General features: G+C 30.5%; 1 protein-coding gene across 1 annotated transcript in view; it reads right to left on the reverse strand.

Annotated features, from left to right (window-relative positions):
- The window catches only part of LOC147078437 (protein peste-like), a 50,480-nt gene that overhangs the window by 16,554 nt on the left and 10,506 nt on the right, over positions 1-23,420 (reverse strand). Inside the window, exon 2 of the mRNA XM_085959610.1 lies at positions 3,992-4,123. Coding sequence (XP_085815736.1) covers positions 3,992-4,114 — 123 coding nt within the window. The 5' untranslated portion in view covers positions 4,115-4,123. The remainder of the gene's footprint in view (positions 1-3,991; positions 4,124-23,420) is intronic.

The raw sequence follows: 23,420 nt of genomic DNA on the forward strand, positions 1-23,420 counted from the left end.
TTTCCATACAAGTTGTGTCCCATGTGAACAATGTTTTCCATCCCCGTCGGAAAACAAAACTACGCTGATAATTGTACCAGAACACTTTAAGTATTCGGAAATGTACGCAAATGTCCGGAAAGTAATGTTCGGAATCGGAAACTTGATAAAATTTTCGGACAGTTGTATACAATGTTCAATGTTCACGAAACTTATATTATCAATTTGGAGTCTAGATCTAAGCATAATCATGCAATGTTAGTAAAGATAATAGGTAGGATTTCAGGCTTTTTGTTGGTTTTTCGTTCGACCACCTCAGAACCGTAGTACCTACCTATACAAAATCGCCGAAGGGGTTCATTGGATATCAAACCTATATGAATATTTTAGTAATTAAGTAAACAATTCTTTATTCAATTATTAAATTCACCTGAATTTTCAGTATGGTCAATGTACTGAAGATCGATTCGGTATAACTAAAAAAGATATCAAGTTATACACATTTTTATTAAGTACTTATTGGAAAATTTAAATTTAATTTAATAATTACAAGATAAAAAGAACATAAGCACCACGTTTTTAAATTTTCTGTTGAATCATATAAACTTGACAATTCTATGTACTTATTAATAATTTAGGACAAATAAGGCAATTGTCAACAAATCATTTTTTTGCTATTTTGCAACAAACAAACAAATATAGAATATTTAACTGTCATTTTGATTTCCTAATGCACGTATATATTAATAATTTAGTTGCTAGGACCACCCCCTTAGCAACCAATAATAGTGGATTGGATTACGGATTTCTTCCGAAATAACTTTTCATACAAAACAGAATTAACTGAAAATGAATTCAATTCTACTTAAAGATGGCTAAAAGTATTAAAAAATGCATTGGCATCGTGTTATGATATATTCTAAAAGTTTCAAATGTCTAGCTAATCGGGAAGTTAGTTAAAAATCGACTGCAAGATTTGTACTAGATAAACAACCACCGGACAAACAAGAATACGAGCTAAGAAAAACGTGGTAAAATACGTTGAAACTATGAATAATTATTACAAGTACTAGGTAAGTACTAACACATTTTAACAAAGTACATTTTAATAATATACGATGTAGGTACTAATTAAATTTGAATTTTCAACGAACGAACATTTTAAAACAGATTTTGAAAATTCTAAGTTCATTTTTTTATAATCGAAAAATACTTATTTATTTTTAATTTGTAATGTTTTTAGATACGTATTAATTAATTAAAATGGTTAACAATGTAAATTAGGTATCAGAAAAAAGGTAAGTACCTATTAGATTTAATTTTTCGTATTTTGATGCTAGATCTCTCCAGTAAATCTACACTAGGTATAGGACTCACCTTAATCACCAACAGGACTGATAGGTCATGAGGCGCAATTAATAAACTGTCAACCGCACACGCTTCCTTTATGAACTATTTTTATGTTTTTGGATCGTCAGTCGATTGTGGCATTAGATTTATTTTTGTTCTGAATATAATTTTCTTTCTGGTTAGGAAATATTATTACCAGTGTTGACAACAGCTGTCACAGACAAAATATGCCAAAGAAGGTAAGAAAATAAGCTAGCTGGCATAACAACATGATAGACTTTATTGAAAATTAAAAAATAGAATAAATATGAAAGAATAATAAACGCATTCTCTCGCGACTAATAAATATGTAATATTATATCTACAAATGAATGGAGATACGACACAGTAAACGATGTAATATCGTGTGCTTATTGTATCGTTAATGTACAGAAATATGTAATTAGTAGGTATAAGGTACAAAGGGCCAGCAAGTCGATTTTCAAGTAAATCTGGTGCGGTATTGCGATCTGACGTTGAAGAATATTTATTACAAATCACTAAATATTACTCTATGTGTCAGGCAAATTAAATAAATTTGGATAAAGTTAGCAACGCTCTATTTAATATTCCAAGACAAATAAAGTTCCTCAATAGTTTTATTCTTTTGTTAAATAATCATAAATTAAGAGGAAAGTTATTATGAATTATCAAAATCACTAATATGGGCATTTTTATTACGATATTTTCATAGCTATTAGGTATTTAATTGTTCCACATACCTACTGATAAAAATTCATGGCCAAAGTGATTTTTCGATCAAAAAACTTTCACTCTGTTATTTTATTAAATAAACAATTAGTGTTTTTCCACCTGTACATAATTTATTTACATTACTAAAAATAATATGAAATATTGTTAGATAGATTAGCGTTTAATGTAGGTACTACGAAAACAGTTGTTTTATAAATTAAGCACAAGATTGATGAACTATTACAAGATGACATTATTATACTCGTAACATTGTGTAAGAAAAATGATTTTCTTATTATTACCTAACACAATTTATTATTATTGTGGAAAATGGTTTACTTGTGAACTATAATTATAATTACTTGTATGTTTTGTGTAAAAATATTCTAGAAATAAGTTTGTCTATGTCCAAATTATACATATAAAGAAAAACTAGTTTTAAAATGAATATGAAATCAGAAAGTTAAAAGTTTATATTATGCAAAGTATTCTTATTCATTGAAGACGATTTTGGTTTCAGAATAAATTAAATCAAAATTAATACCCATTAGAAATCTAAAACACATCGTAAATATATTATCATCATATAAGAACGTTTACTTAATTTTCTCATTGCATTGCAAGTGTCGACTAAAATATGAAATAAATTTTTGGCACTTTTGATAAAATCAGAATTAAATATTATACTATACATGTAAAATATAGAAAACATGTTTATATATAGTATGTAGAAATTACGAGTACATTGAACGAATAAAATAATGCCTTATGGCAGTAACGTTTTTAAAACCTGCAACTAAAATTTAATAAACAAAACGTACAACTTTACTGTAATCCGATCGCGATGGATGATCGCTGATTAGCCTTGACACAGCATTCATTATATTATTATGTAAAAAGAAGAACACGGATTAATATATCACTAAACCTTTATTATGCATTGATGTTTAATTTGTCAGGGCACAGGAGGGGGTTGTTAAACCCTTGGTAACATTATAGTGACGAGATTTATTCTGTACATAATATATCTCCCAAAAAAGACATCCGCCATCTAAATTAGGAACTACGTTTATAATAATATAACAAAAAATACTGAATGGTATGTAAAATGTTTACATGTAGTGCCCTCACTCAACGGACAACTTATAATGGATGATACTAATGTAATATGTAATTGCGTGATTGAGGACTTTATTTAAAACTTAATTTAGATAGAATAGATACATTAATTGATATATGTATTTATTGTTGACGTGGTAGTGAAGGGTACTCAAAATTACTTAAAATTACAAGTGTTGGTGCTTGAGTTTTCTCGATTTTTTTCGATTCTCGAAATTCGAGAATACTCGAATTCACAAATATTTCATTCCTTGGAATTCGAGATTGGTTTATTGATTTTCGAGATATGGAAAATTTAAGCCATTTAAGGATAAGGCAGTAATTTTTATAATTTTCCTTTAATTAACCTTTTTTGTCCAGATTCGACAAGATTTCCATTTTTACCTATGAATTTCACAAATTCTGTTCAGAAGTCAAGATCTTTTAGGTCTTCGGGGAAATAATTTCATCCTCGAATTGTTTAACTTTAATACCATTCCGAATCAAGATCGACAGTTTTTTTTTTAAATAGTTTTTAGCTCTTCGGCGAAAGTTTTCACTTTGCAAATTGCTAGATCCTGGCAATAACGGTAAGTTGGCAACGCTACTTCTAAATATAAATTTTCAACATTTTTATGGTAAACAATAATGTAAATTTTTCGAGATCATCATTAATCTATGGAGAAATGTGAATCTCGAAATTTATGAAAAAAATATATATTGATAATTCATACAATTTTTTCACATTTTAGTAGCTGTAGTGATGGTGAGACATATGGGTTATCAAAAAGCTTAATACCCGTTTAAACAATATACAATGTTTGCGACAAACCTTTCCTAACATGGCATAAAATATGTCATCCCAGCATATTGCAAGGGCAGCACCAAGACCCGCCAGAAGAGCACCTACTCCAGACGTGATTGTTACTCTCCAATGAATTCTTCTCGGCTGCATAGTGTGAACCTTAAAGAAATTAAAAATATCTTTAAACCATTTGTCAAAAAATAATCTATCTTTAACGGCCCACGTGCTCGTCGTAGGTCAAAATTGAGTTTTTATTGTATTTTCAAACCATGATCCTGGACACTCCTTAAACGTTGTAGATAATCTATTTATATAATTTTGAAGCCTTTATTATCCTTTATAGTTATTTTAAACATTTGATGACTGCATAAAGTATTTTTGTTACATAAAATAGTATTTTTTTAAACCTCTCGCTCTAATGTTTTAGAATATAGTCATATTTCGGTACATAACTGTGCAGTGGTGTTAAGATTTTATATGTTTATTAATTTTTAAACGCATTTATGAAACCATATGTATAATTTATTACGAGATAATTTTTGTAAAATATTCACGATAAAAAATTATATTGATAATCTCTGTGATCCCAAATTTGACAAGAATCAGGTATTTTATTATTCAAAAAATCGGCAAGATTAACACATTTGAAGATAATTCTAAAGATAATTATTATAAGCTATGTCTTTGACCATTCAAGTGTGATAAACATCTTATGAATAAAGATTGCTTTATAATAATTATTGACCTATGAATAAGGTAGTGTTTTTTTGAAATACGCCATTTCTTTTGTCATTCCCCAGTGGTTAAGCTACAACATACGGCCGTAGCCATAAATTGACAAACTATAATTGAAGTAGGGAGTAAAATGATATTGACGCGCGTGTTTGAACATGTACCGTTTAAAAAAAAATTAAAAAAAAAATCGGTTAGGTACATGTTCAAACACGCGCGTTAACATAATTTTACTCCCTACTTTAATTATAGTTTGTCAATTTATGGCTACGGCCGTATGTTGTAGCTTAACCACTGGGGAATGACAAAAGAAATGGCGTATTTCAAAAAAACACTACCTTATTCTTAGGTCAATAATTATTATAAAGCAATCATTATTCATAAGATGTTTATCACACTTGAATGGTCAAAAACATAGCTTATAATAAGTATCTTTAGAATAATCTTCAAATGTGTTAATCTTGCCGATTTTTTGAATAATAAAATGCCTAATTCTTGTCAAATTTGGGATCACAGAGGTTATCAATATAATTTTTTATCGTGAATATTTTACAAAAATTATCTCGTAATAAATTATACTAATGGTTTCATAAATGCGTTTAAAAATTAATAAACGTAAAAAATCTTAACACCACTGCACAGTTATGTACCGAAATATGACTATATTCTAAAACATTAGAGCGAGAGGTTTAAAAGAATACTATTTTATGTAACAAAAATACTTTATGCAGTCATCAAATGTTTAAAATAACTATAAAGGATATAAGGCTTCAAAATTATATAAATAGATTATCTACAACGTTTAAGGAGTGTCCAGGATCATGGTTTGAAAATAGAATAAAAACTCAATTTTGACCTTCGACGAGCATGTCCCCCCCTGCCATATGAAAAAAAAAACGAATGAAGGACAGAATGGATTGGTAAGGATGTTTTTCTATAGGAAGCATGAGGATGTTGTTTAGTTGGAAACGATTTGATATATTGTAATAATTTGATAAAAAAGATATTTTAATAGACTTCGCGCATAATGTTTTAAAATTGTTTCCGTATTCTATTTTTGTTGATATGACAACTAATATGAATTGAGTCGTTGAGTTCTAAAAATTTCCGATGTTACAAAATTGAAATCTTACAGGTGAGTCAAAAAACTGCTTTTTAAGCGCAAACGTGACAATTATTTAAATAATTTAATTTATTTCTGGGGGCTGGTCATCATTAAGTGATTGTACCTATAGATTTCGTTGTGATGACTACATACAATATATTACAATATTGGAGAAGGTATTACGCAGTGGTGTAGCGGGCTCCGGCATTTACGGCAGAAACAACAATTTCAAATAACGTGAATATATAAAAAGAGGTCGTTATTTTTAACTTGGGAAAACCCCGATAACTTTAATATGTATATTTTTTTCTACCCAATAAACTAGGGGAAATTTTTAGTATGTAGAGAAATGACAAATTTTTCAGGCGTTACGGCCACGACGAAATGACTTTGGAGCGGTGTTGGTGTCATTTGAAAGTAACTATGCCAACATCTAAATGATCGCCTGCACTGCCAGAAGAATCGGATACCATTATACTTAGCCATCGAAATATTTAATAAACGTGTGTTTGTAAAAGTGGAGGAAGGTGTCATTGAAATTTTTAAAAACCAGCAACCTGGCCTTATTTTATTTAGTACTACACTGATATTACGGTATTATTAAAATTATACATTGACCAACGACAAAGAAAAAGAAAGATAAATTAGTAGAATAACAGCTCACGTGAAGAAAGAAGAGGAAATCGTATCCCGAGGACTTCAACTTGACAACATGAATAATAAGAGTTTTAATGGTAGGTAAAACTCCTTTCATTATTAAATTTAGACATGCTAAATCGGAAGTTTCTAATTATATTTAACTATATGTTTATGTTGGTGATACCTACATAGAATATTGAAGGTTTTACTAAAGTATGTGGTGTAATAAATATAAATAGAATATAATATGTATGTATATATATAATATATTTAAAAAAAATGGTGTATCACTTTCAGAAGAGGTAAGTATTTTAATATATAACTTTCTGTGATGTTGTTCAACTTCTGATTAGATAGAAACAAAAAAAGAGAACAAAGTTTTATTGTAATTAGCTAAAGCGGATGTATTTATAAATATCTATTCTAGTTATAGCATCAATAATTGACAATACCACTTCTTTACATCGTCATGGATATGTAGCTATATCATCAAAGTTACGAGATTGTTTTTGATACTTTGACGTTAGTTTCTTATTCCCCGCAGAGTATTCTGATACACGAACAAACTTAATCACAGTTAGTTTTCTTTTGTCCTGACCTGAGTCATTATTTGACATTACCAAATATTGATTTTGTATACATACTACTCGTATATTACAATGGTGAAGATTGGTATTTAAAAGTACCTGGTCTGGTGACCTAAACTACACTGGGATTATTGGAATATGTAGATATAGACACAGCATGGCTCGCACATCTTGAACAAGGATATTTGTGCGGGGCTCCATACATATCGCTAAGGTTAAAAGCAGTGTGATATTCTACACTAGTGTTCACTACATTGTAGTCCCCTATTGAACCCCAGGGTTCAAGGTAAAATTAAGAGCGTTCCGTGTATTTTTAGCGATTTTTATTGTTTTTAAATACATCCATTTGAATTATTGAGTTGTCGGCATTCTGTTATGAAGAACTGATCACGACCCATTTTTATGGTAGTATATTTGACCAAATATAAATTTTATTAGTCTGGCAACACACTAAAAATAGGTACTTAAAATAAGTTTCTACACGTGAATTATCTTTTTAATTATATCAATCATCATATCACATTGAAAACATCACATAAACACATATTTGTAAATGTTAGTATGCAGGCGACTTTTTTTACATTGGAGAACATTTGTGATGTGTGTTTATCTCACTTTACTGGTCGACCTGCCACGCCAGGCCCTCCCTAAGCCCGGGCCCCCAGGCTAGAGCCCTCTCAACCCCCCCCCCCCCTTGTGGGGCCCATGAGACACAGTATCCATGGCATTGGAGAAATATTGCAGTAAGTAAAAGGGAGTAAAAACGTATGATAGAGACAGGCATGGGTCACATTGGAGTACCTAGTAGTGGCGATGATAATGTTCCGTTTCTCAATATAAAGTCAATAATATGAACCCAAGTTTTCTATAATATTTTTTTATCGGCTTGATGATTGAATATGTGGGCATTTTCGCCAAAGTTTGTACATGTTTGAAATTTGGGTAATATTATTTTTTCACTCAAATTAACCATTTTTATATAGCTAGCAGATTCCTTGTTCTATTGCTGAATTGGTGATAGCAATTTTTCAGCAAAATATTGATTAATACAATATTTATATCATTTTTATTATGAAATTGGGCATAATAAGTTTCCGTTCCGTGACTACGAAACTTAGCTTTTAAAACATGAATGAAACACTTTTTATCACTTAAAAGAGCTCTATTAGATTAAAAAAACCATACACTTCAAAATAAAACTACAAATAGTCAAAAAATATTATTGAATTTTAATTCTTGGGCACATTTCGTTCCCCTCCGTTACCCTATGTCTATAATGGCAGAGCATTTTTCCTTTAGTATTTGAAAAAACCAATCAATGTTCGTTCTGCTATTTTTTTAAAGACAATAATCACTTTTACTAAATTTTATTGGAAAAATAAATAAGTTTCGTTATTTAATAATCAAATGAAAAATAGTTAACGTTCAACTTTTTTGGGGACATTTTCGGAATGGAACGAAATGGTAACGGAGTGTAATTTGTAAAGCTTAAGTTACATGTTACCATAAAAACAAATTTTTGTTTTATGAAATTTATTTGAATTTTTTGATATACAGATAAATATTCAACGTGCGTCAAAATAACAAAACAAATCAAACTTAATCACTAAAATAGACATATTTTATAATAAATTTCACAATACTTGTAAAATAAGGTAGGTAATAATTTTGACACACTATACATTACCATAACTTTATTTGGCATTTATATTATTTGTAACTCAGATAAAAAATATTTTTAAGCAAATTAACAATATATGAAAAAAAAAATCAGCAAGGGATTCAGACGCGAGTTCCTAGCGCGGCACGGAGTATATAACTTTTACGAAAATAATTATAGTCAAACTCGGTTATTACGATCTCTGACATAGCGAGATCTCGGATGTAATAACGAAACATTTGTTGACAATTGGTTTATGATTTTCGCCATACATTTAATTCTTTCACTGTTATAACGAGCAACTTATCGGATATACCGAGCTAAAATACTGTTAATGTGTCGACCGTTTTAAAACATTTCGACCCTAAGCAATAAAATCCGATTGGACAGGATGCCGCCGGGGTCGGATTACGTTTATGACACTAGTAAAGTGTCTAAGTACCTACCTTATTGGTGTTTCACCGACAATAATAAAAAAGTATCCACGCATATGGTTGAAAAATCCAAGGTTTGTGAAGTCCGTAGGTACCTACCAGCGTTAATTACAATAAACAACTTCTTTTGTAGTTTATGAATGCCATGCTCGTTTCGGGGATTTTTACGATGGTTTCCAAATTTTTTATTTTCGGCTTTTTGTGTAATGTGACATGCTCATTTAAAAATACCTATTCTCTGATATAACGAGTAACGCTTATAACAAGCAAATTCAGTCGGTCCCATCTTCCTCGTAATAACCAAGTTCGACTTTATGTTGTCTTGAAATTTAATTGTATTCATCAACATAAAATGTAGCTATACAGGTTGATTGTAATCAAGACGTACTTTTCTGACATTTCGTGAATACCTACAGTTCTAGGTATTAAATCTAATCGAGTACACATTTCTGTTAAACGTGACAAAAAAATACTTTTTCATACATTTTTATAAATTTCTATGCCTAAAATGTATGGAGAAGTTTTAAAATTTTGGTGGCGTATAACAGAAAGAGTATGACAGAGCCAGTGCCTGTCTCGCAATTATTTCAGTCTGGTGTTTTTTCTTTTCCTTCTGTTGTTTTTTTTTATCTCCATACTTTTATGTGCGCTATTTTTGCGTATTCAGACATATCACATACTTTTTTAATCTTTATTATATTATTATATTATAGTCAGGTTATTTTTTATATTTTTTAATGAAAATATTTTTGTTTTTCATACGAACAGACAAAATAATTTTTTTTATAATCTATGAAGAACTAAACACACACTGTAAACCCAACTTTATGCATGCCATTTCGTTACTTTTACATTCCACATATACGTTACCACCAATATAGTTTCGGAGTGGAAGTAACGGATTCTGTTTCAGAAGTGTTTGAAGCCAAAATTTAGCTTAGTTTTATTGTTAAACCTGCGATATGTTTTATTATATCTGTAGTATGAAAGATAAGCTCCATATGTGTAGTATGTGAAATAGAAATATGTGTTTTCTTACCTTATAAATCGTGGTAACAGTAGTGGAACTTCTTAAATGACCAACCCAGAAAGCAACCTGTTCCGATAGCGATACCGACACACACCAACAATTTAAAGTGTACATGGCGATCAGTGTTATACAAAAATGTTGCTACATTAAAAAAAAGCATATTTATAGTGAAAATTTTTCGCCTTCATGCTAAAATCGTGGTAACGGAATGTGGAGTTCCACTTTTTCAAATATCCTGGGACACACTTTAAACGTGATTTTTTTTCAATATTGGTACAAATTTACGAAAAAACTATATATTTTCCAAAAATATATAATGTAAGCTGTTGAAAACACTACGAATTTAATTTTACACACTCAAAATTAATGACGAAATCAGACTTTGTTTATTTGAATTTATGGGTGGGACATGGTAAAAACGCACTACCTTTCGATCTAAATAATCAATTAAAAATATATACAGGTCAGATAGTTGTATTTAACTGATTGAATAGAGTAAATTAATAAATTTGCATGTTAAAAGTACATAACTTTCCAACATTTTATAATATAATAACTATGAAAAAATCAATCAAAGTCATGGGACATGCCAAAAACGCAATGTACAAACTTTGGCGAAAATGCCCATGTATAATATGTTTACGATGGACCGAATGCTGCGTTTGGTGACATAGATGACATTAAAATAACATTTACGATTTTGGTATAATTTAATAATAAAATTATAATATGTTCTTTTTTAAATCTTCTGACGAATCGATTTCTACATCTGCGTCAAAGATAATCGCCGCTGGGTGGACCCATATACTTCGGCAATTGCGTTCTTTGTTCTACAACAATACAAAAAAATAAAGGTTTAATGTACTCAGATAACTTCGTTTGAAAACAGCTTAAAAATTCATCAATTAAAGCGCGATTTAAAAAGTGTTACATAATATGATATTATGTTATACAACAATTTCCAAGGTGATCAGACGTTTTTTACATACTGTGGATAAATTTAGATGTTATATAACATTAGGAAAAAAACAATATCGTAGAATGAAATATATTACCCGGATTTTTATTAAGATATGTGTACACCTACTTGTTCTACATTTACTCCACCGTTTATTATGAATCATGATGTATCCCAAATAGTGTGCTCTATAATTCAGATGTTTTCAAATTGTGTTTCGTGGAGTTTCGTCCTATATCGTATTTTGTATCATGAACGATTTTAAGTACTTATTATATGTTTACACCAATAATTATATGCATAAATTCAATTGTTGTTTTAAATACATTATTATCAAAATATTCCGGGAATATATAGAGCAACACAATTGTTTTTCCCCTGTTATCGAAGATATTGATTCACTTAAACACAAATGATGCAAATGCCCATTTTTATTTTTACTAACCTTATATTGTAGAATAATTATCTATTATAGATATAATATTTATTTTTCCAATTTTGCCAGCGGCTATAACGTATAGAGCTCATCTACATAAAGACTCAAAATTCAGCATAATTGACAGGCATACATTTAGTCATTAAATATGATGGTTTGGTACTCTAATTTTGGGGTCCAAATGTAACGTTTTTCCAAAAATAACAGTTTTTGCTAATGATGGTAGCAATCTACTTTACAAATCGATTTCTCGTAGCCAGTTTTCAGATAGAAATAATGTAAACTTGTACATTTGAAATTGAATAAAAAATAAATACCTAATCATAGTCGACACTCATGTAATAAACAAATAAATTACACCATAACACGCATCTATCACGGTGGATACAATGAAATTATCATCGTGTTATATTCAAAGTGTATATGAATATAATATTAAATATTTGACTTATTCTATGACGGTAAAGAGGGATACTGCGTCAAAAAGTTTCTGGGCAACTGGAATAGACCAATAAAGAGTCATTCGCAATCTCTTGCAATTGGCTTTTTGGATGACCTATTTGTTAAACGTGCCCACAACCACGCGATCTCATCCAATTTATTTACATAGTTATGAATGGCAGAATTGAAGATATCGAACGTATGGGTAACTATTACAAACATATTGTGTAGTTTTCAATTATTGAAACAATAATTAATGATATCGAAAAAAGATAATCTATTAATTTCGCAAGATTTGAGAATGTAAAATACTTTATATTGAATATGCATAATTTGAAAAAACATACTAGAAAAAAATCTTTTTTTATAATATATACGACGCACGGCGGGGTAATCCAGTGGTACTTCGATGGTTCCGATGTGTACTGTATTCTGTATTGAGGAAGTATTTTTACGTTCAGAATAAGAAATAGGGAAGAGAGGAGAGAATTTGAGGAGGCCTTCGTCCAGCAACGGATTGAAACAGACTGATGTTGTTGATGACACACAATATTACATTTCTGCTATTCTGCTATATCAAAGAGAATATAATATTCGGATGGCATAGAAGAAAAGACCTTATTACGAGATGTATATTAGTAAAATAAATTGTAAAAATAATTAATAATTTATGTATGTATGAGGACAAAAAATAGAAACCAATACCTTCAGAGGATGTTTTTTCCGCTTTGTGTTTAATTGTTTTTAATGTAAAACGTTTGCTACTTTCAATACCAGTTAGTTCCACTACCGATGCCGACAAAAAATGTCAATCCCCACTGGGATCTGCGTATTTTATTATTACAACGTTTTTATTAACTCGTATTCTTGTTTGACCAGTACAAATCTTGCAATCGATTTTTAACTAACTTTCCGACTAGCTAGACATTTAAAACTTTTAGAATATATCAGAACACGATGCTAATGCATTCTTTTAATAATTTTAGCCATCTTTAAGCACAGTTGAATTCATTTTCAGTTAATTCAGTTTTGTATAGAAAGTTAATTCAGAACAATCCGTAAAAAGTAAAAGACTATTATTGGTTGCTAAGAGGGTGGTCCTAGCAACTAAATTATTAATATATACGTGTGCTACTATGGAAATCAAAATGAAATGTCAAAATGACATTTCGGTATTCTATATATTTTGTTTGTTTGTTTTTTTATTTACTTCATATCAAGTACAAGTTTGAGCATATTGAGCATTCAACAGAAAATTTAATAACGTTGTATTTATAAAAAGTTCTTTTTATCTTGTAATTATTCGTTATTTTTTGTGGAGTATGCTACAAAATGAAAAATGATAGACACTTTATTTCCGATTATTAATGGTTAATTATACCGGTAACTAACTACAAATAATATGATTTTTTGTTGTACGAATAAAAATAATATAAATTACTAGCTGAAGTACCCGGCTTCGCACAGGGTCGCTTCGTGGTTATATTTATCTTAGATATTTAAAAAATAATAAGAGGTAATTATTTTTTTAATATTAAAATATCTGTGTAATACAATATATCAATATGAAAATAATTCTAATAGGAGTAAAGGTCAAACAAAAGAACACTAAATTAAAATCGAATCCAAAATACGCAAACGTTATTAATGTTATTAATATGCACTAACAAACCAAAATTGGATTAAACGAACTTTGTATTTTATATAATACTAATTTAGAAACCTTTGCAGGTGTGCGCACAACAACTTACAAAAATTTCATTGCAATCAGATGAATGGTATAAGAACGCATACGAATAGAAGAAGATAGAATAGATGAAAAAGAAGAAGAAATGGTTGCCTCAATTCAGAAACCTTGGCGGGCGTGAGCACAATACTTGATCAAAATTTCATTGCAATCGGATGAATGGTATAGGAACGCATACGAATAGAAGAAGAAAAAGATGGTTGTACTAATTCAAAAACCTTTGCGGGCGTGCGCACAACAACTGGTCAAAATGTCATCGCAATCGGATGAATAGTATAAGAACGCACACGAATAGAAGAAGATAGAATTGAAGAAAAAGATGAAGAAAATAGTTTTATCAATTCATTAACCTTTGCGGGCGTGAGCACAACACTTGATCAAAATTTCATTGCAATCGGATGAATGGTATAGGAACGCATACGAATAGAAGAAGATAGAATATAAGAAGAAGATGGTTGTACTAATTCAGAAACCTTTGCGGGTGTTATCTCAACAACTGACGAAGGTTTCATTGCAATCGGATGAATGGTATAGGAACCATACGAATAAAAGAAGATATAATGAAGAAGACGAAGAAAATGTTTGTACAAATTCATAAACCTTTGCGGGTGTTGGCACAACCACTGACGAAAGTTTCATCGCAATCGGATGAATGATATAGGGACCATACGAATAAAAGAAGAAATAATGAAGAAGAAGAAGAAGAAGATGGTTGTACTAATTCAGAAACCTTTACGGGTGTTACCACAAAAACTGATGAAGGTTTCATCGCAATCGGATGAATGATATAGGAACCATACGAATAAAAGAAGATATAATGAAGAAGAAGAAGAAGATGGTTGTACTAATTCAGAAACCTTTACGGGTGTTACCACAACAACTTATGAAGGTTTCATAACAATCGGATGAATGATATAGGAACCATACGAATAAAAAAAGATAGAATGAAGAAAAAGAAGAAGATGGTTGTACTAATTCAGAAACCTTTACGGGTGTTACCACAACAACCGATGAAAGTTTCATCGCAATCGAATGAATGGTATAGGAACAATACGAATAAAAGAAGATAGAATGAAGAAAAAGAAGAAAATAATAATTTTTCTAATCTAGAAACCTTCATGGGTGTGCATACAACCACTTACCAAAATTTCATCGCAATCGGATGAATGGTATAGGAACCATACGAATAAAAGAAAATAGAATGAAGAAGAAGAAGAAGATGATGATTTTTCTAATTCAAAAACCTTCATGGGTATGCATACAACCACTTACCAAAATTTCATCGCAATCGGATGAATGGTATAGGAACGCATACGGGACAGACACACAGACAGACAGACATACAGACAGACAGACATACAGACAGACAGACATTCATTTTTATATATTAGTATAGCCTATACTCTTCGCGAAAGTGCAAGCAATAAGTTGACAAAGTTTTATCGCAATCGGATGAACGGTATGGCAGTGCATTCAAAACGAACAAACAAACAAACAAACCCACAAACAAATATTATTTTTTATATATTAGATAGATTGGAGTGCTATAATTGGCTATATTGGCATTATATGATATTAAACTATTGTGTTTTCCTCGTTTCAGTATTGCATCACGGTCATGGTCATTCTATGCATTATGTATTATTTAAAAAAGGACGATATCAATGAAAGTTATTATGTAACTATCTGTGAAAAATAACACCTCTATTAAAACTATAAAAAGACCTGTTAATGATTATATCAAATGATTTAAAAAAAATAATAATGCATAACATGGGAAAGATCAATAAATAGGAACTTTATAATTGTGGGGTTATTGCCAAATGTTGTTAAGTCTCGAAATCATGTAATGGAGTAATTGAAATTTGAAGTTTGACATGCCCTCTACAATCATAATCAGGCATAATGCTACTTTCTTTGTGATTTATGTTCATTTTCTATATATCGGATGACCTTGGTTTTTTATAACATACAAATTATCGACTTACCAACTCTTGGCAGCAAATCTACGAATATAGTGTTATTATTACGTATATTTTTCCAACAAAGAGTAACAGTCGAAATATATGTACGAGTAGGTATATAAATAAAATTACAACAATGTTTGATTTTTAAACAAGTCAAGTATTTATTTTGTATAATTCATATTATTGGAATCGCTCAGAAAAAATTGGGAATACATTTCAAATATTTTCAAAAATCCCTCGGAAATCTTAATTGATTTGACACGAGTTAGGCAGAGGTTAAAAAGAAATGACAAACAATTGATGGTTTATGTTTCGTGTTTATATAAGTGTGTGTTATTTGAATAATAAAACGCTGTGATAATAAATTAATATTACTCCGATAATTAACCAAGAAAAATTATTGATGTATTTTTATTATGTATTTGGCAACATGTATATTTAATTCAGTTCCAAAAAGTTGACCAGCTGTATTTATTTCGGAAGCTTTTGCAAATTCTTGGAAATCACTGATCTAGACTGTAAAGTAGTGGTCGGTAACTGGTTGTCCATGTATTATTCGCAACCCATAAATTCTAAAATTTGGATTGAATATAATAAGGAGATACAAGGCGCCAAGTATCAAACTGGGCCATAGGCACTTTTCAGCATTATTTACATTGTAATGCAAAAAAATCTTTATATCAATATCTACCAGTGCATCAAAAACGGCCAGAACCTATGCTAAAACGACTTTTAAAATATAAATGAATATCAAAAACGGCCAAACTAGTATAGAATTAGAATAGTAATCATGATAACGCGAGTGTTTGAACATGTACCGTTAAAAAAAAAGTTTTTTTTTCGGTTAGGTATATGTTCAAACACGCGCGTTAACATGTTCTTACTCCCTATTTCAGTTTTAGTTTGTCAATTTATGGCTACGGCCGTATGTTGTAGCTTAACTACGGGAGAATGCCAAAAGAAATGGCGTATTTCAAAAAAACACTACCTTATTCTTAGGTCAATAATTATTATAAAGCAATCATTATTCGTAAGATGTTTATCACACTTGAATGGTCAAAGACATAGCTTATAATTAGTATTTTTAGAATTATCTTCAAATGTGTTAATCTTGCCCATTTTTTGAATAATAAAATGCCTAATTCTTGTCAAATTTGGGATCACAGAGATTATTAATATAATTTTTTATCGTAAATATTTCACTATAATAATGTCGACATAAATTATACTGATGGTTTTATAAATGCGTTTAAAAATTAATAAATGTTAAAAATCTTAACACTGCTGCACATTTATGTACTGAAATATGACTATATTCTAAAACATTAGAGCGAGAGGTTTAAAAGAATACTATTTTATGTAATAAAAATACTTCATGCAGTCATCAAATGTTTAAAATAAAAAATATATTAAAATTTATTATTAAAAAATAATAATTGGTTGAGCCTGGTAGTTATTATTGTTTGAAAAACCATCACATACCTAGGTTTCACTTTAGACTCACGAGCCGCCACTGCTCAGGTATCGTTTACGATATTTACATAGATTTTGCTGTTCAATGTCCGGATGGGGGACACTTTTTGCAATTGTAATCAATACAACTATTTATTAAAGTATCATTAGTCATTCATTATAACGTTGTCAACTGATCAATACTGTGGTTTCTAAACCGCAGATTGAAATAAATACTTAAACATTTTGAAAAAATAAGCGAATTGTAACTCAAGAGCATTATATTAGCAAACTATCTAGTATCAGGAAACCCGTTATGATATATTATCCACAGCGTGGTAGATATGTAGGTACCTACATAATATTTACTCCTTCTGGAAGCAAGATAGATTTTTTCAACCCATACTTTTTATTGAAATATTAGTATATAATATACTTCCGTATGGTACTTACTGGAAATTATGCGGAAATCACTGAATCTATTTCGGCGTCCTGGGTGCTAAGATGAGTGTAAACATAAAATAATTGAAAAAAACTTAAGGCTATAACTTCAGCTGGGGCACGGTCTAAAACGATCGTGACTACGTGACGCGAAGATTGTACAAATGACGTGTGCAGAACAAAACATAATTTGTCATAAAAAGTCAACATGCGTCTTTATGTTATGTTTATTGTTCTATTACTAATATTAATAATATATTCATTAACATGTTTTCTTTTTCAAGTAAATGGGTAAGGTTTTTTAGTCAACTTTACACGATTTAAGAATTGATTCCTCCGTCGCCATCACAAAACAAATTGACTTGTTCACAGCTCAACTTTCGCTCTCCGATTGTCAGCCAGTCCGAAATTTCGTCGTACCTATAGTTGAAAATTATATGCCGTTTCACTGAAGTACCGTCTTAAGGCTAATCGAACAAGTGAAAAAGGCCAAAATATTAAGTAGGTAGCCCTAAACTGGGGCTGTTTTCTCATCACTACACTACTATCATTATAATGGCATTTATTCAATTCGGGTAAAACAGGTCTCAAAGTTTAAATATTTTTTAAGGAAAAAATGTATTAATATCGATTAAAGCTTTAAACGATTCATCAAAGCGGCATAATTCAACCCATTTTTTTTTATTCAGGTACCTCCAAAAGAACCATGTTTTTATTTTTGTATCCCCAGTTATTGTATATCTAAACTTCGGCACTTGAGTTCAAATTGCTTATGGTAATACACAATTTTTTTATTCAACGAATAATTGACAAGATTTAAAAATGTAACATTCTTGTATTGAATATATTATATAATTTGAAAACACGTCTGATAAAAAGTCCCCTACAAAAATACGACACTCTGTAGGATTCGAATCTACGTCCCTCGGGATTCGCACCCATGTGTACTGAAAAATTGCGACATATTTAACCGATGGTTTTTACAATTGCGACAAATTTAATACCAATGGTTTTTACAATACCTACTCTGAAGCGCTTTCTAAATTGCGTTTCTTATTGGCAATCAACTTTTGTAATTTAAACCAAAGTATTAATTTACCAGTGTTTTTGGATTTTGGTGTGATCCTGAATTGTTTATTTCCTTTGACTATTTCACACAACAGTGCCGTTGATTTTTTCAAGGTGTGTTCGTTATAAATAAATCATTCTAAAGCGGCACCATAGGCGATTCGCATGCGTATTGGTATAATACCCGTTTCACTGCCAACAAGCAATACCAACACAACTGCGTATCGTTTTTGCTGTTTCCATGGTGTTGCTGTAGAATGATTTACCTGTACTCAGTAGCAGGCGTTTTATAAACTCTATGCCAGAAGACACTGCCATACTTTTCAGAAAGTCGAATATTTATTATTAGGAACCAATTCCATACTGGGCACAGTTATTCGGCCCGTGTTTTAGTTTATTATTAATTATTAATCTCTCGCGTGCGTATTGGTGCCTGAGAACTTTCAGTTGAATATCGCTGCACATAATCATGCCATTCGATGCCGTTATATTTACGGAAAACTTGGTTGTGAATAAGTAATATTAATTAAATATGCGTTTATGCATGAAAATGGTTGTTTAATAATAATCACCACATTCTAATGATCCTAGTCAGCGTCAGGAATATTTTATTTTAACCATTATATTTTGTTGGACATATTAAATATAATATGAGTGTTTTATTATAGTGATAATAATTATTAATGCCAATGTTTATTCTTAACCATGAAATAACGTCTAATACTGCATGAATTGCATTATTTTATAGTTTTGGATAATTATAATATAATTTTTACATATATTACCATTTAATAGTCATAAACTTGTTTACTTTCCAGCAATAAGAAGTTTGTGTTAATTAGTAGATAATTATATGTATTCCACGTCATTATGTATATCAAATTTTTGTAATACGAAAACAACTCAATTGACTCAAATAAATACGTTAAACATACATAATTCGGTAAAAAATTAAAACAATAATATCGTGCCGGACAAGAAGTGTTTCTGGATTATGTATGATATAAAAAGGTCTCGAAAATGACTTGGAAAAGAACATTTTTAGTTGGTTTATAAGAAAGTAAAAAAGGACTCATCGCTAGGCAAAAATTCCATCACTATGCAACGTGTACAATATTTTTTACGAAAATACTATTTAGGGCGCTGTAAAAAAATGTTATGTACAAAGTAGTTTGAAAACCACTGCTATTCAATATAATCACCCAGGCACCAGTAGCGAGGCTTACGAGGTTCTCCCTAAAGATGTAAACGTTTTCATAGATATGGTTTGCTTTATTCTTTCTTCTGATTCTACGTTTGAATATTAATTGATTGATTGTCTTTTCAATGTTTATTTCTTGTGTACTAACTATCGAAAATTGACAATGGTGGTATCACTATGCTAATATTAGTATGACACTAATAATAATTGTTATTGTGCATGGTTATCAATTAATTATTAATTTATTGCAATACAATAATAAATTACTGATATTTCTTGTTTTGTTTTTATTGTAATTTATTAAATTTTGGTGAAATCACTAATGACCTGTAAATTTGTGTAGGTAACTAAAAACATACGTGAATATCACTGTATATTAAATTTAGTGCAAAATAGTCAATGGCATACAGCGATATGCAAAAATTATATCATATATGTATTAAAAATTACTGAAGCTTTTTTGTCACTTTAACCTTGATAAATATTATAGTTACATTATTATCATTATTGGTACAAAAGCATACTTCAATACAAGAAGTTAAAGATACAAAAGTACATTATGCATGTGGTTTACAATATTATTCATGGTTTTAAAGGAAATGTCATCATTAATTATTAATCTAAATGTGTACATTATTATTAGGTCTGTACAGAGTACATGCAACCGGTGACCCGTAATTCATTGAGGACATCTCTCAATAAAGAATTCGGTGTTTCTGAAATGCAAAACAATCTCGAATATTGAATTAAGTACATAGATAAATTTAAAATTATCAGTTTTTCGACAATACAATTTTGCCAGTGGGTAAATAGTGCAAGCCAGAGACTTGAGTAAATATTATAAATCGGTAGGTACATATTATTTTGTGCTAAAATGTACATTTATTGTGTAGCAGAACATTTATTATGAGTATTGTATCTGTATACACTCCAAGCATTTAGTGCCATATCTTAAATTTTAATAACACGCTTATGCATTCATCATATCATATTATTGATTGTGATTTTCTGTACATAAATTATGTATCAATAATATATTTTACCCGCAGCCCACAATAACGTTTTCAATTTAATCAAATGGATGTGTGTTAATAGTGTAGAGTAATATTATATATATGTATATGAATAACATCGTAAATACGTCATCTTCGTAGATGAAAGATATGTGTAAAAGTATCGACTTAATTTAACGTGATAACTGATAACATAAGGTTATAATTTAAATTAACATGTTTGAACAATTCATAGGTAAACTTATAAATGCGATAATATATAAATAATTAATATCATATTAAACTGGCGCTGATGAACATTCTCGTCTACGACGATGATGCATTTCCGAAGTGTTTACAATCTAAATCTTGATTTAATTCACTATAATTCAATTAGAAAATATATTTCTCTTAGATTAGAATCATTTAATTCACGTAAAAGGAAATAAAACATTGTAATGTGAAGTTGAATAAATATATTTTTGCGACACGATATTGAATAGATTCACTTGTGGCTTGACAACGTGATAAGCCGGTTTGCCCTACGTATACAATAATCGTGAGTATTTATCATATTACTACAACGAAGCTTATTTATAAAAATAACCAAGACAGCATGTCATAATCACAATTTAATCGAGTAATCAATCAGGAATTTCAAATATCCACTGTGAACAAGGCAAGTATGAGTTTATGCACATTTTATCATCATCTCATCGGTAAAACAATCCACTGTGGGTTTTGGGCGCATTAATTAAATGTCTTCACTTTCTTCGAGTTTCCGCAAGTTCCATCCACCATCTTGGTTTCAAGGATGCCGTGTCTTCTTTTTTCACATAGTCCAAACACTGTGGTCTAGGTCTCCCGACTTTCGCGGCTGCATATACATGACGGGTGGAGATGGGATACCTCAAATCTCCTCTAAAGATAATTATATAATATATAATTATCTTATTATTACGATTTATTTTCTCACATCAGTCTCGTGCAGATTCGTTTCGGGACAAGGAAATGAATCGTGGCAATAAAATGTTTTCATGCTGACACATTTATAGCATCATGTAAGGCGACCGTGCACAAATAACGGCTGCATATACATGGGGAGAGGAGATGGGGTAACTTAAATTTCCATTTCTCTTCTGTTGTCTTGAAGATGAGTATATATGGCGTTCGGAGATTTTTCGTCCTTGAGACATGGCATGTCCAACGTATGAGACGAAGGGAACCATCGTAAAACGCGTTTATTGCATATATTATATTGACCAAAAATCGAACTCCGCAATTTCATATACTTAAACGTATATTTTTTATATGTAATGACATTAAACTGTCTTATTTATTTGATAATTAAAAAAATAAATCCTGAACAGTATCTAAAAAAGTGACCTCACACTGTGTCTTAAACGTGAAGGGTTCAACCAGTATGTGTTACCAATGCTCACGTATCCATGTGAAACGAGTAACGCACAGGAAGGTGCATGTTGGGAATAACGTGAATATACCACAAAATTAACCAATGTATAATAAGGCAGACAAGATTACACAATGTGATGGTGGGCTGGACATGTAGCTCGGCAAGTGGACAACCGTTAGATAGACACAGTCATACAGTCGTACTTAAGGGGCTCTAAACGGTCACAGGGACGTCATAAAACGAACCCATAAAGTTCGATGGATATACGTGGCGGCGAAGCAGTAAGGAGGAGTGGAAGGAGCTGGGGGATGCCTTTATTCAGCAGTGGATCTACCCCGACCGATGATGATGAATTTTATCCAAACCATACAAATAAAATATTACAGCTGTCTACGTCTATATAAATGAAGTTATGGCGATAGTCTCGGTGGTTTGAGATGATTAAGGACGCTACAAGTCTTTCTATATCTTCAACTATCTAAACAGTGAAAGAGATCTTTGGAGATATAATTAGGGGAGTTCATTAATGGAGTCACAATTAAGAAGATCTGTTGTTATTACATATTTATATACGACACGTTCTTTATTCCAATAATAGGCATCATTTCTTGACAAGTTATATTGTTTTATAATATAATATGTTCTTTTCTTGGCATACTGTGTGAAGACTGGTATATAGTTATACATTTCTTTTATATGTGGGAGTCTATCAGGCATTCTCGAATTCAAATACTTAATAATATAAATCAATTTTAGTCGCTAAGGACTACTCATCTTCTACACGAGAGGAATTTTATTGACTGATATGACGTCATAAACTATATTACTATATAAATGTACCTACATACTCGTATACATTACGTTATACGTTATTGTACCCTAAAACGAGTCTGTATATTATATTCCTAGTATTATCGGTTATATATAAATTGTACGTATTACATTTCGCCGCGGTTCAGTTCATCATGAACTGTCTTACCGGAAACAGATGACCGTATAGCATTGAGATAAAAAATATTCGTTGTTCGAGGAGTTCGAGGTGAGGATTTTAATTGCAACATTAATTTGAAATTGATTGGTATCATATATTTTATTATAAATTATACGATATGGTTGTTTTTCTAATTTACTTATATACACATTTTCTTCTGT

Source organism: Rhyacophila brunnea, unplaced genomic scaffold (assembly GCF_057557595.1).
Source record: "Rhyacophila brunnea isolate RB1 unplaced genomic scaffold, BYU_Rbru_1.0 scaffold_11, whole genome shotgun sequence".
Classification (NCBI taxonomy): Eukaryota; Metazoa; Arthropoda; class Insecta; order Trichoptera; family Rhyacophilidae; genus Rhyacophila; species Rhyacophila brunnea.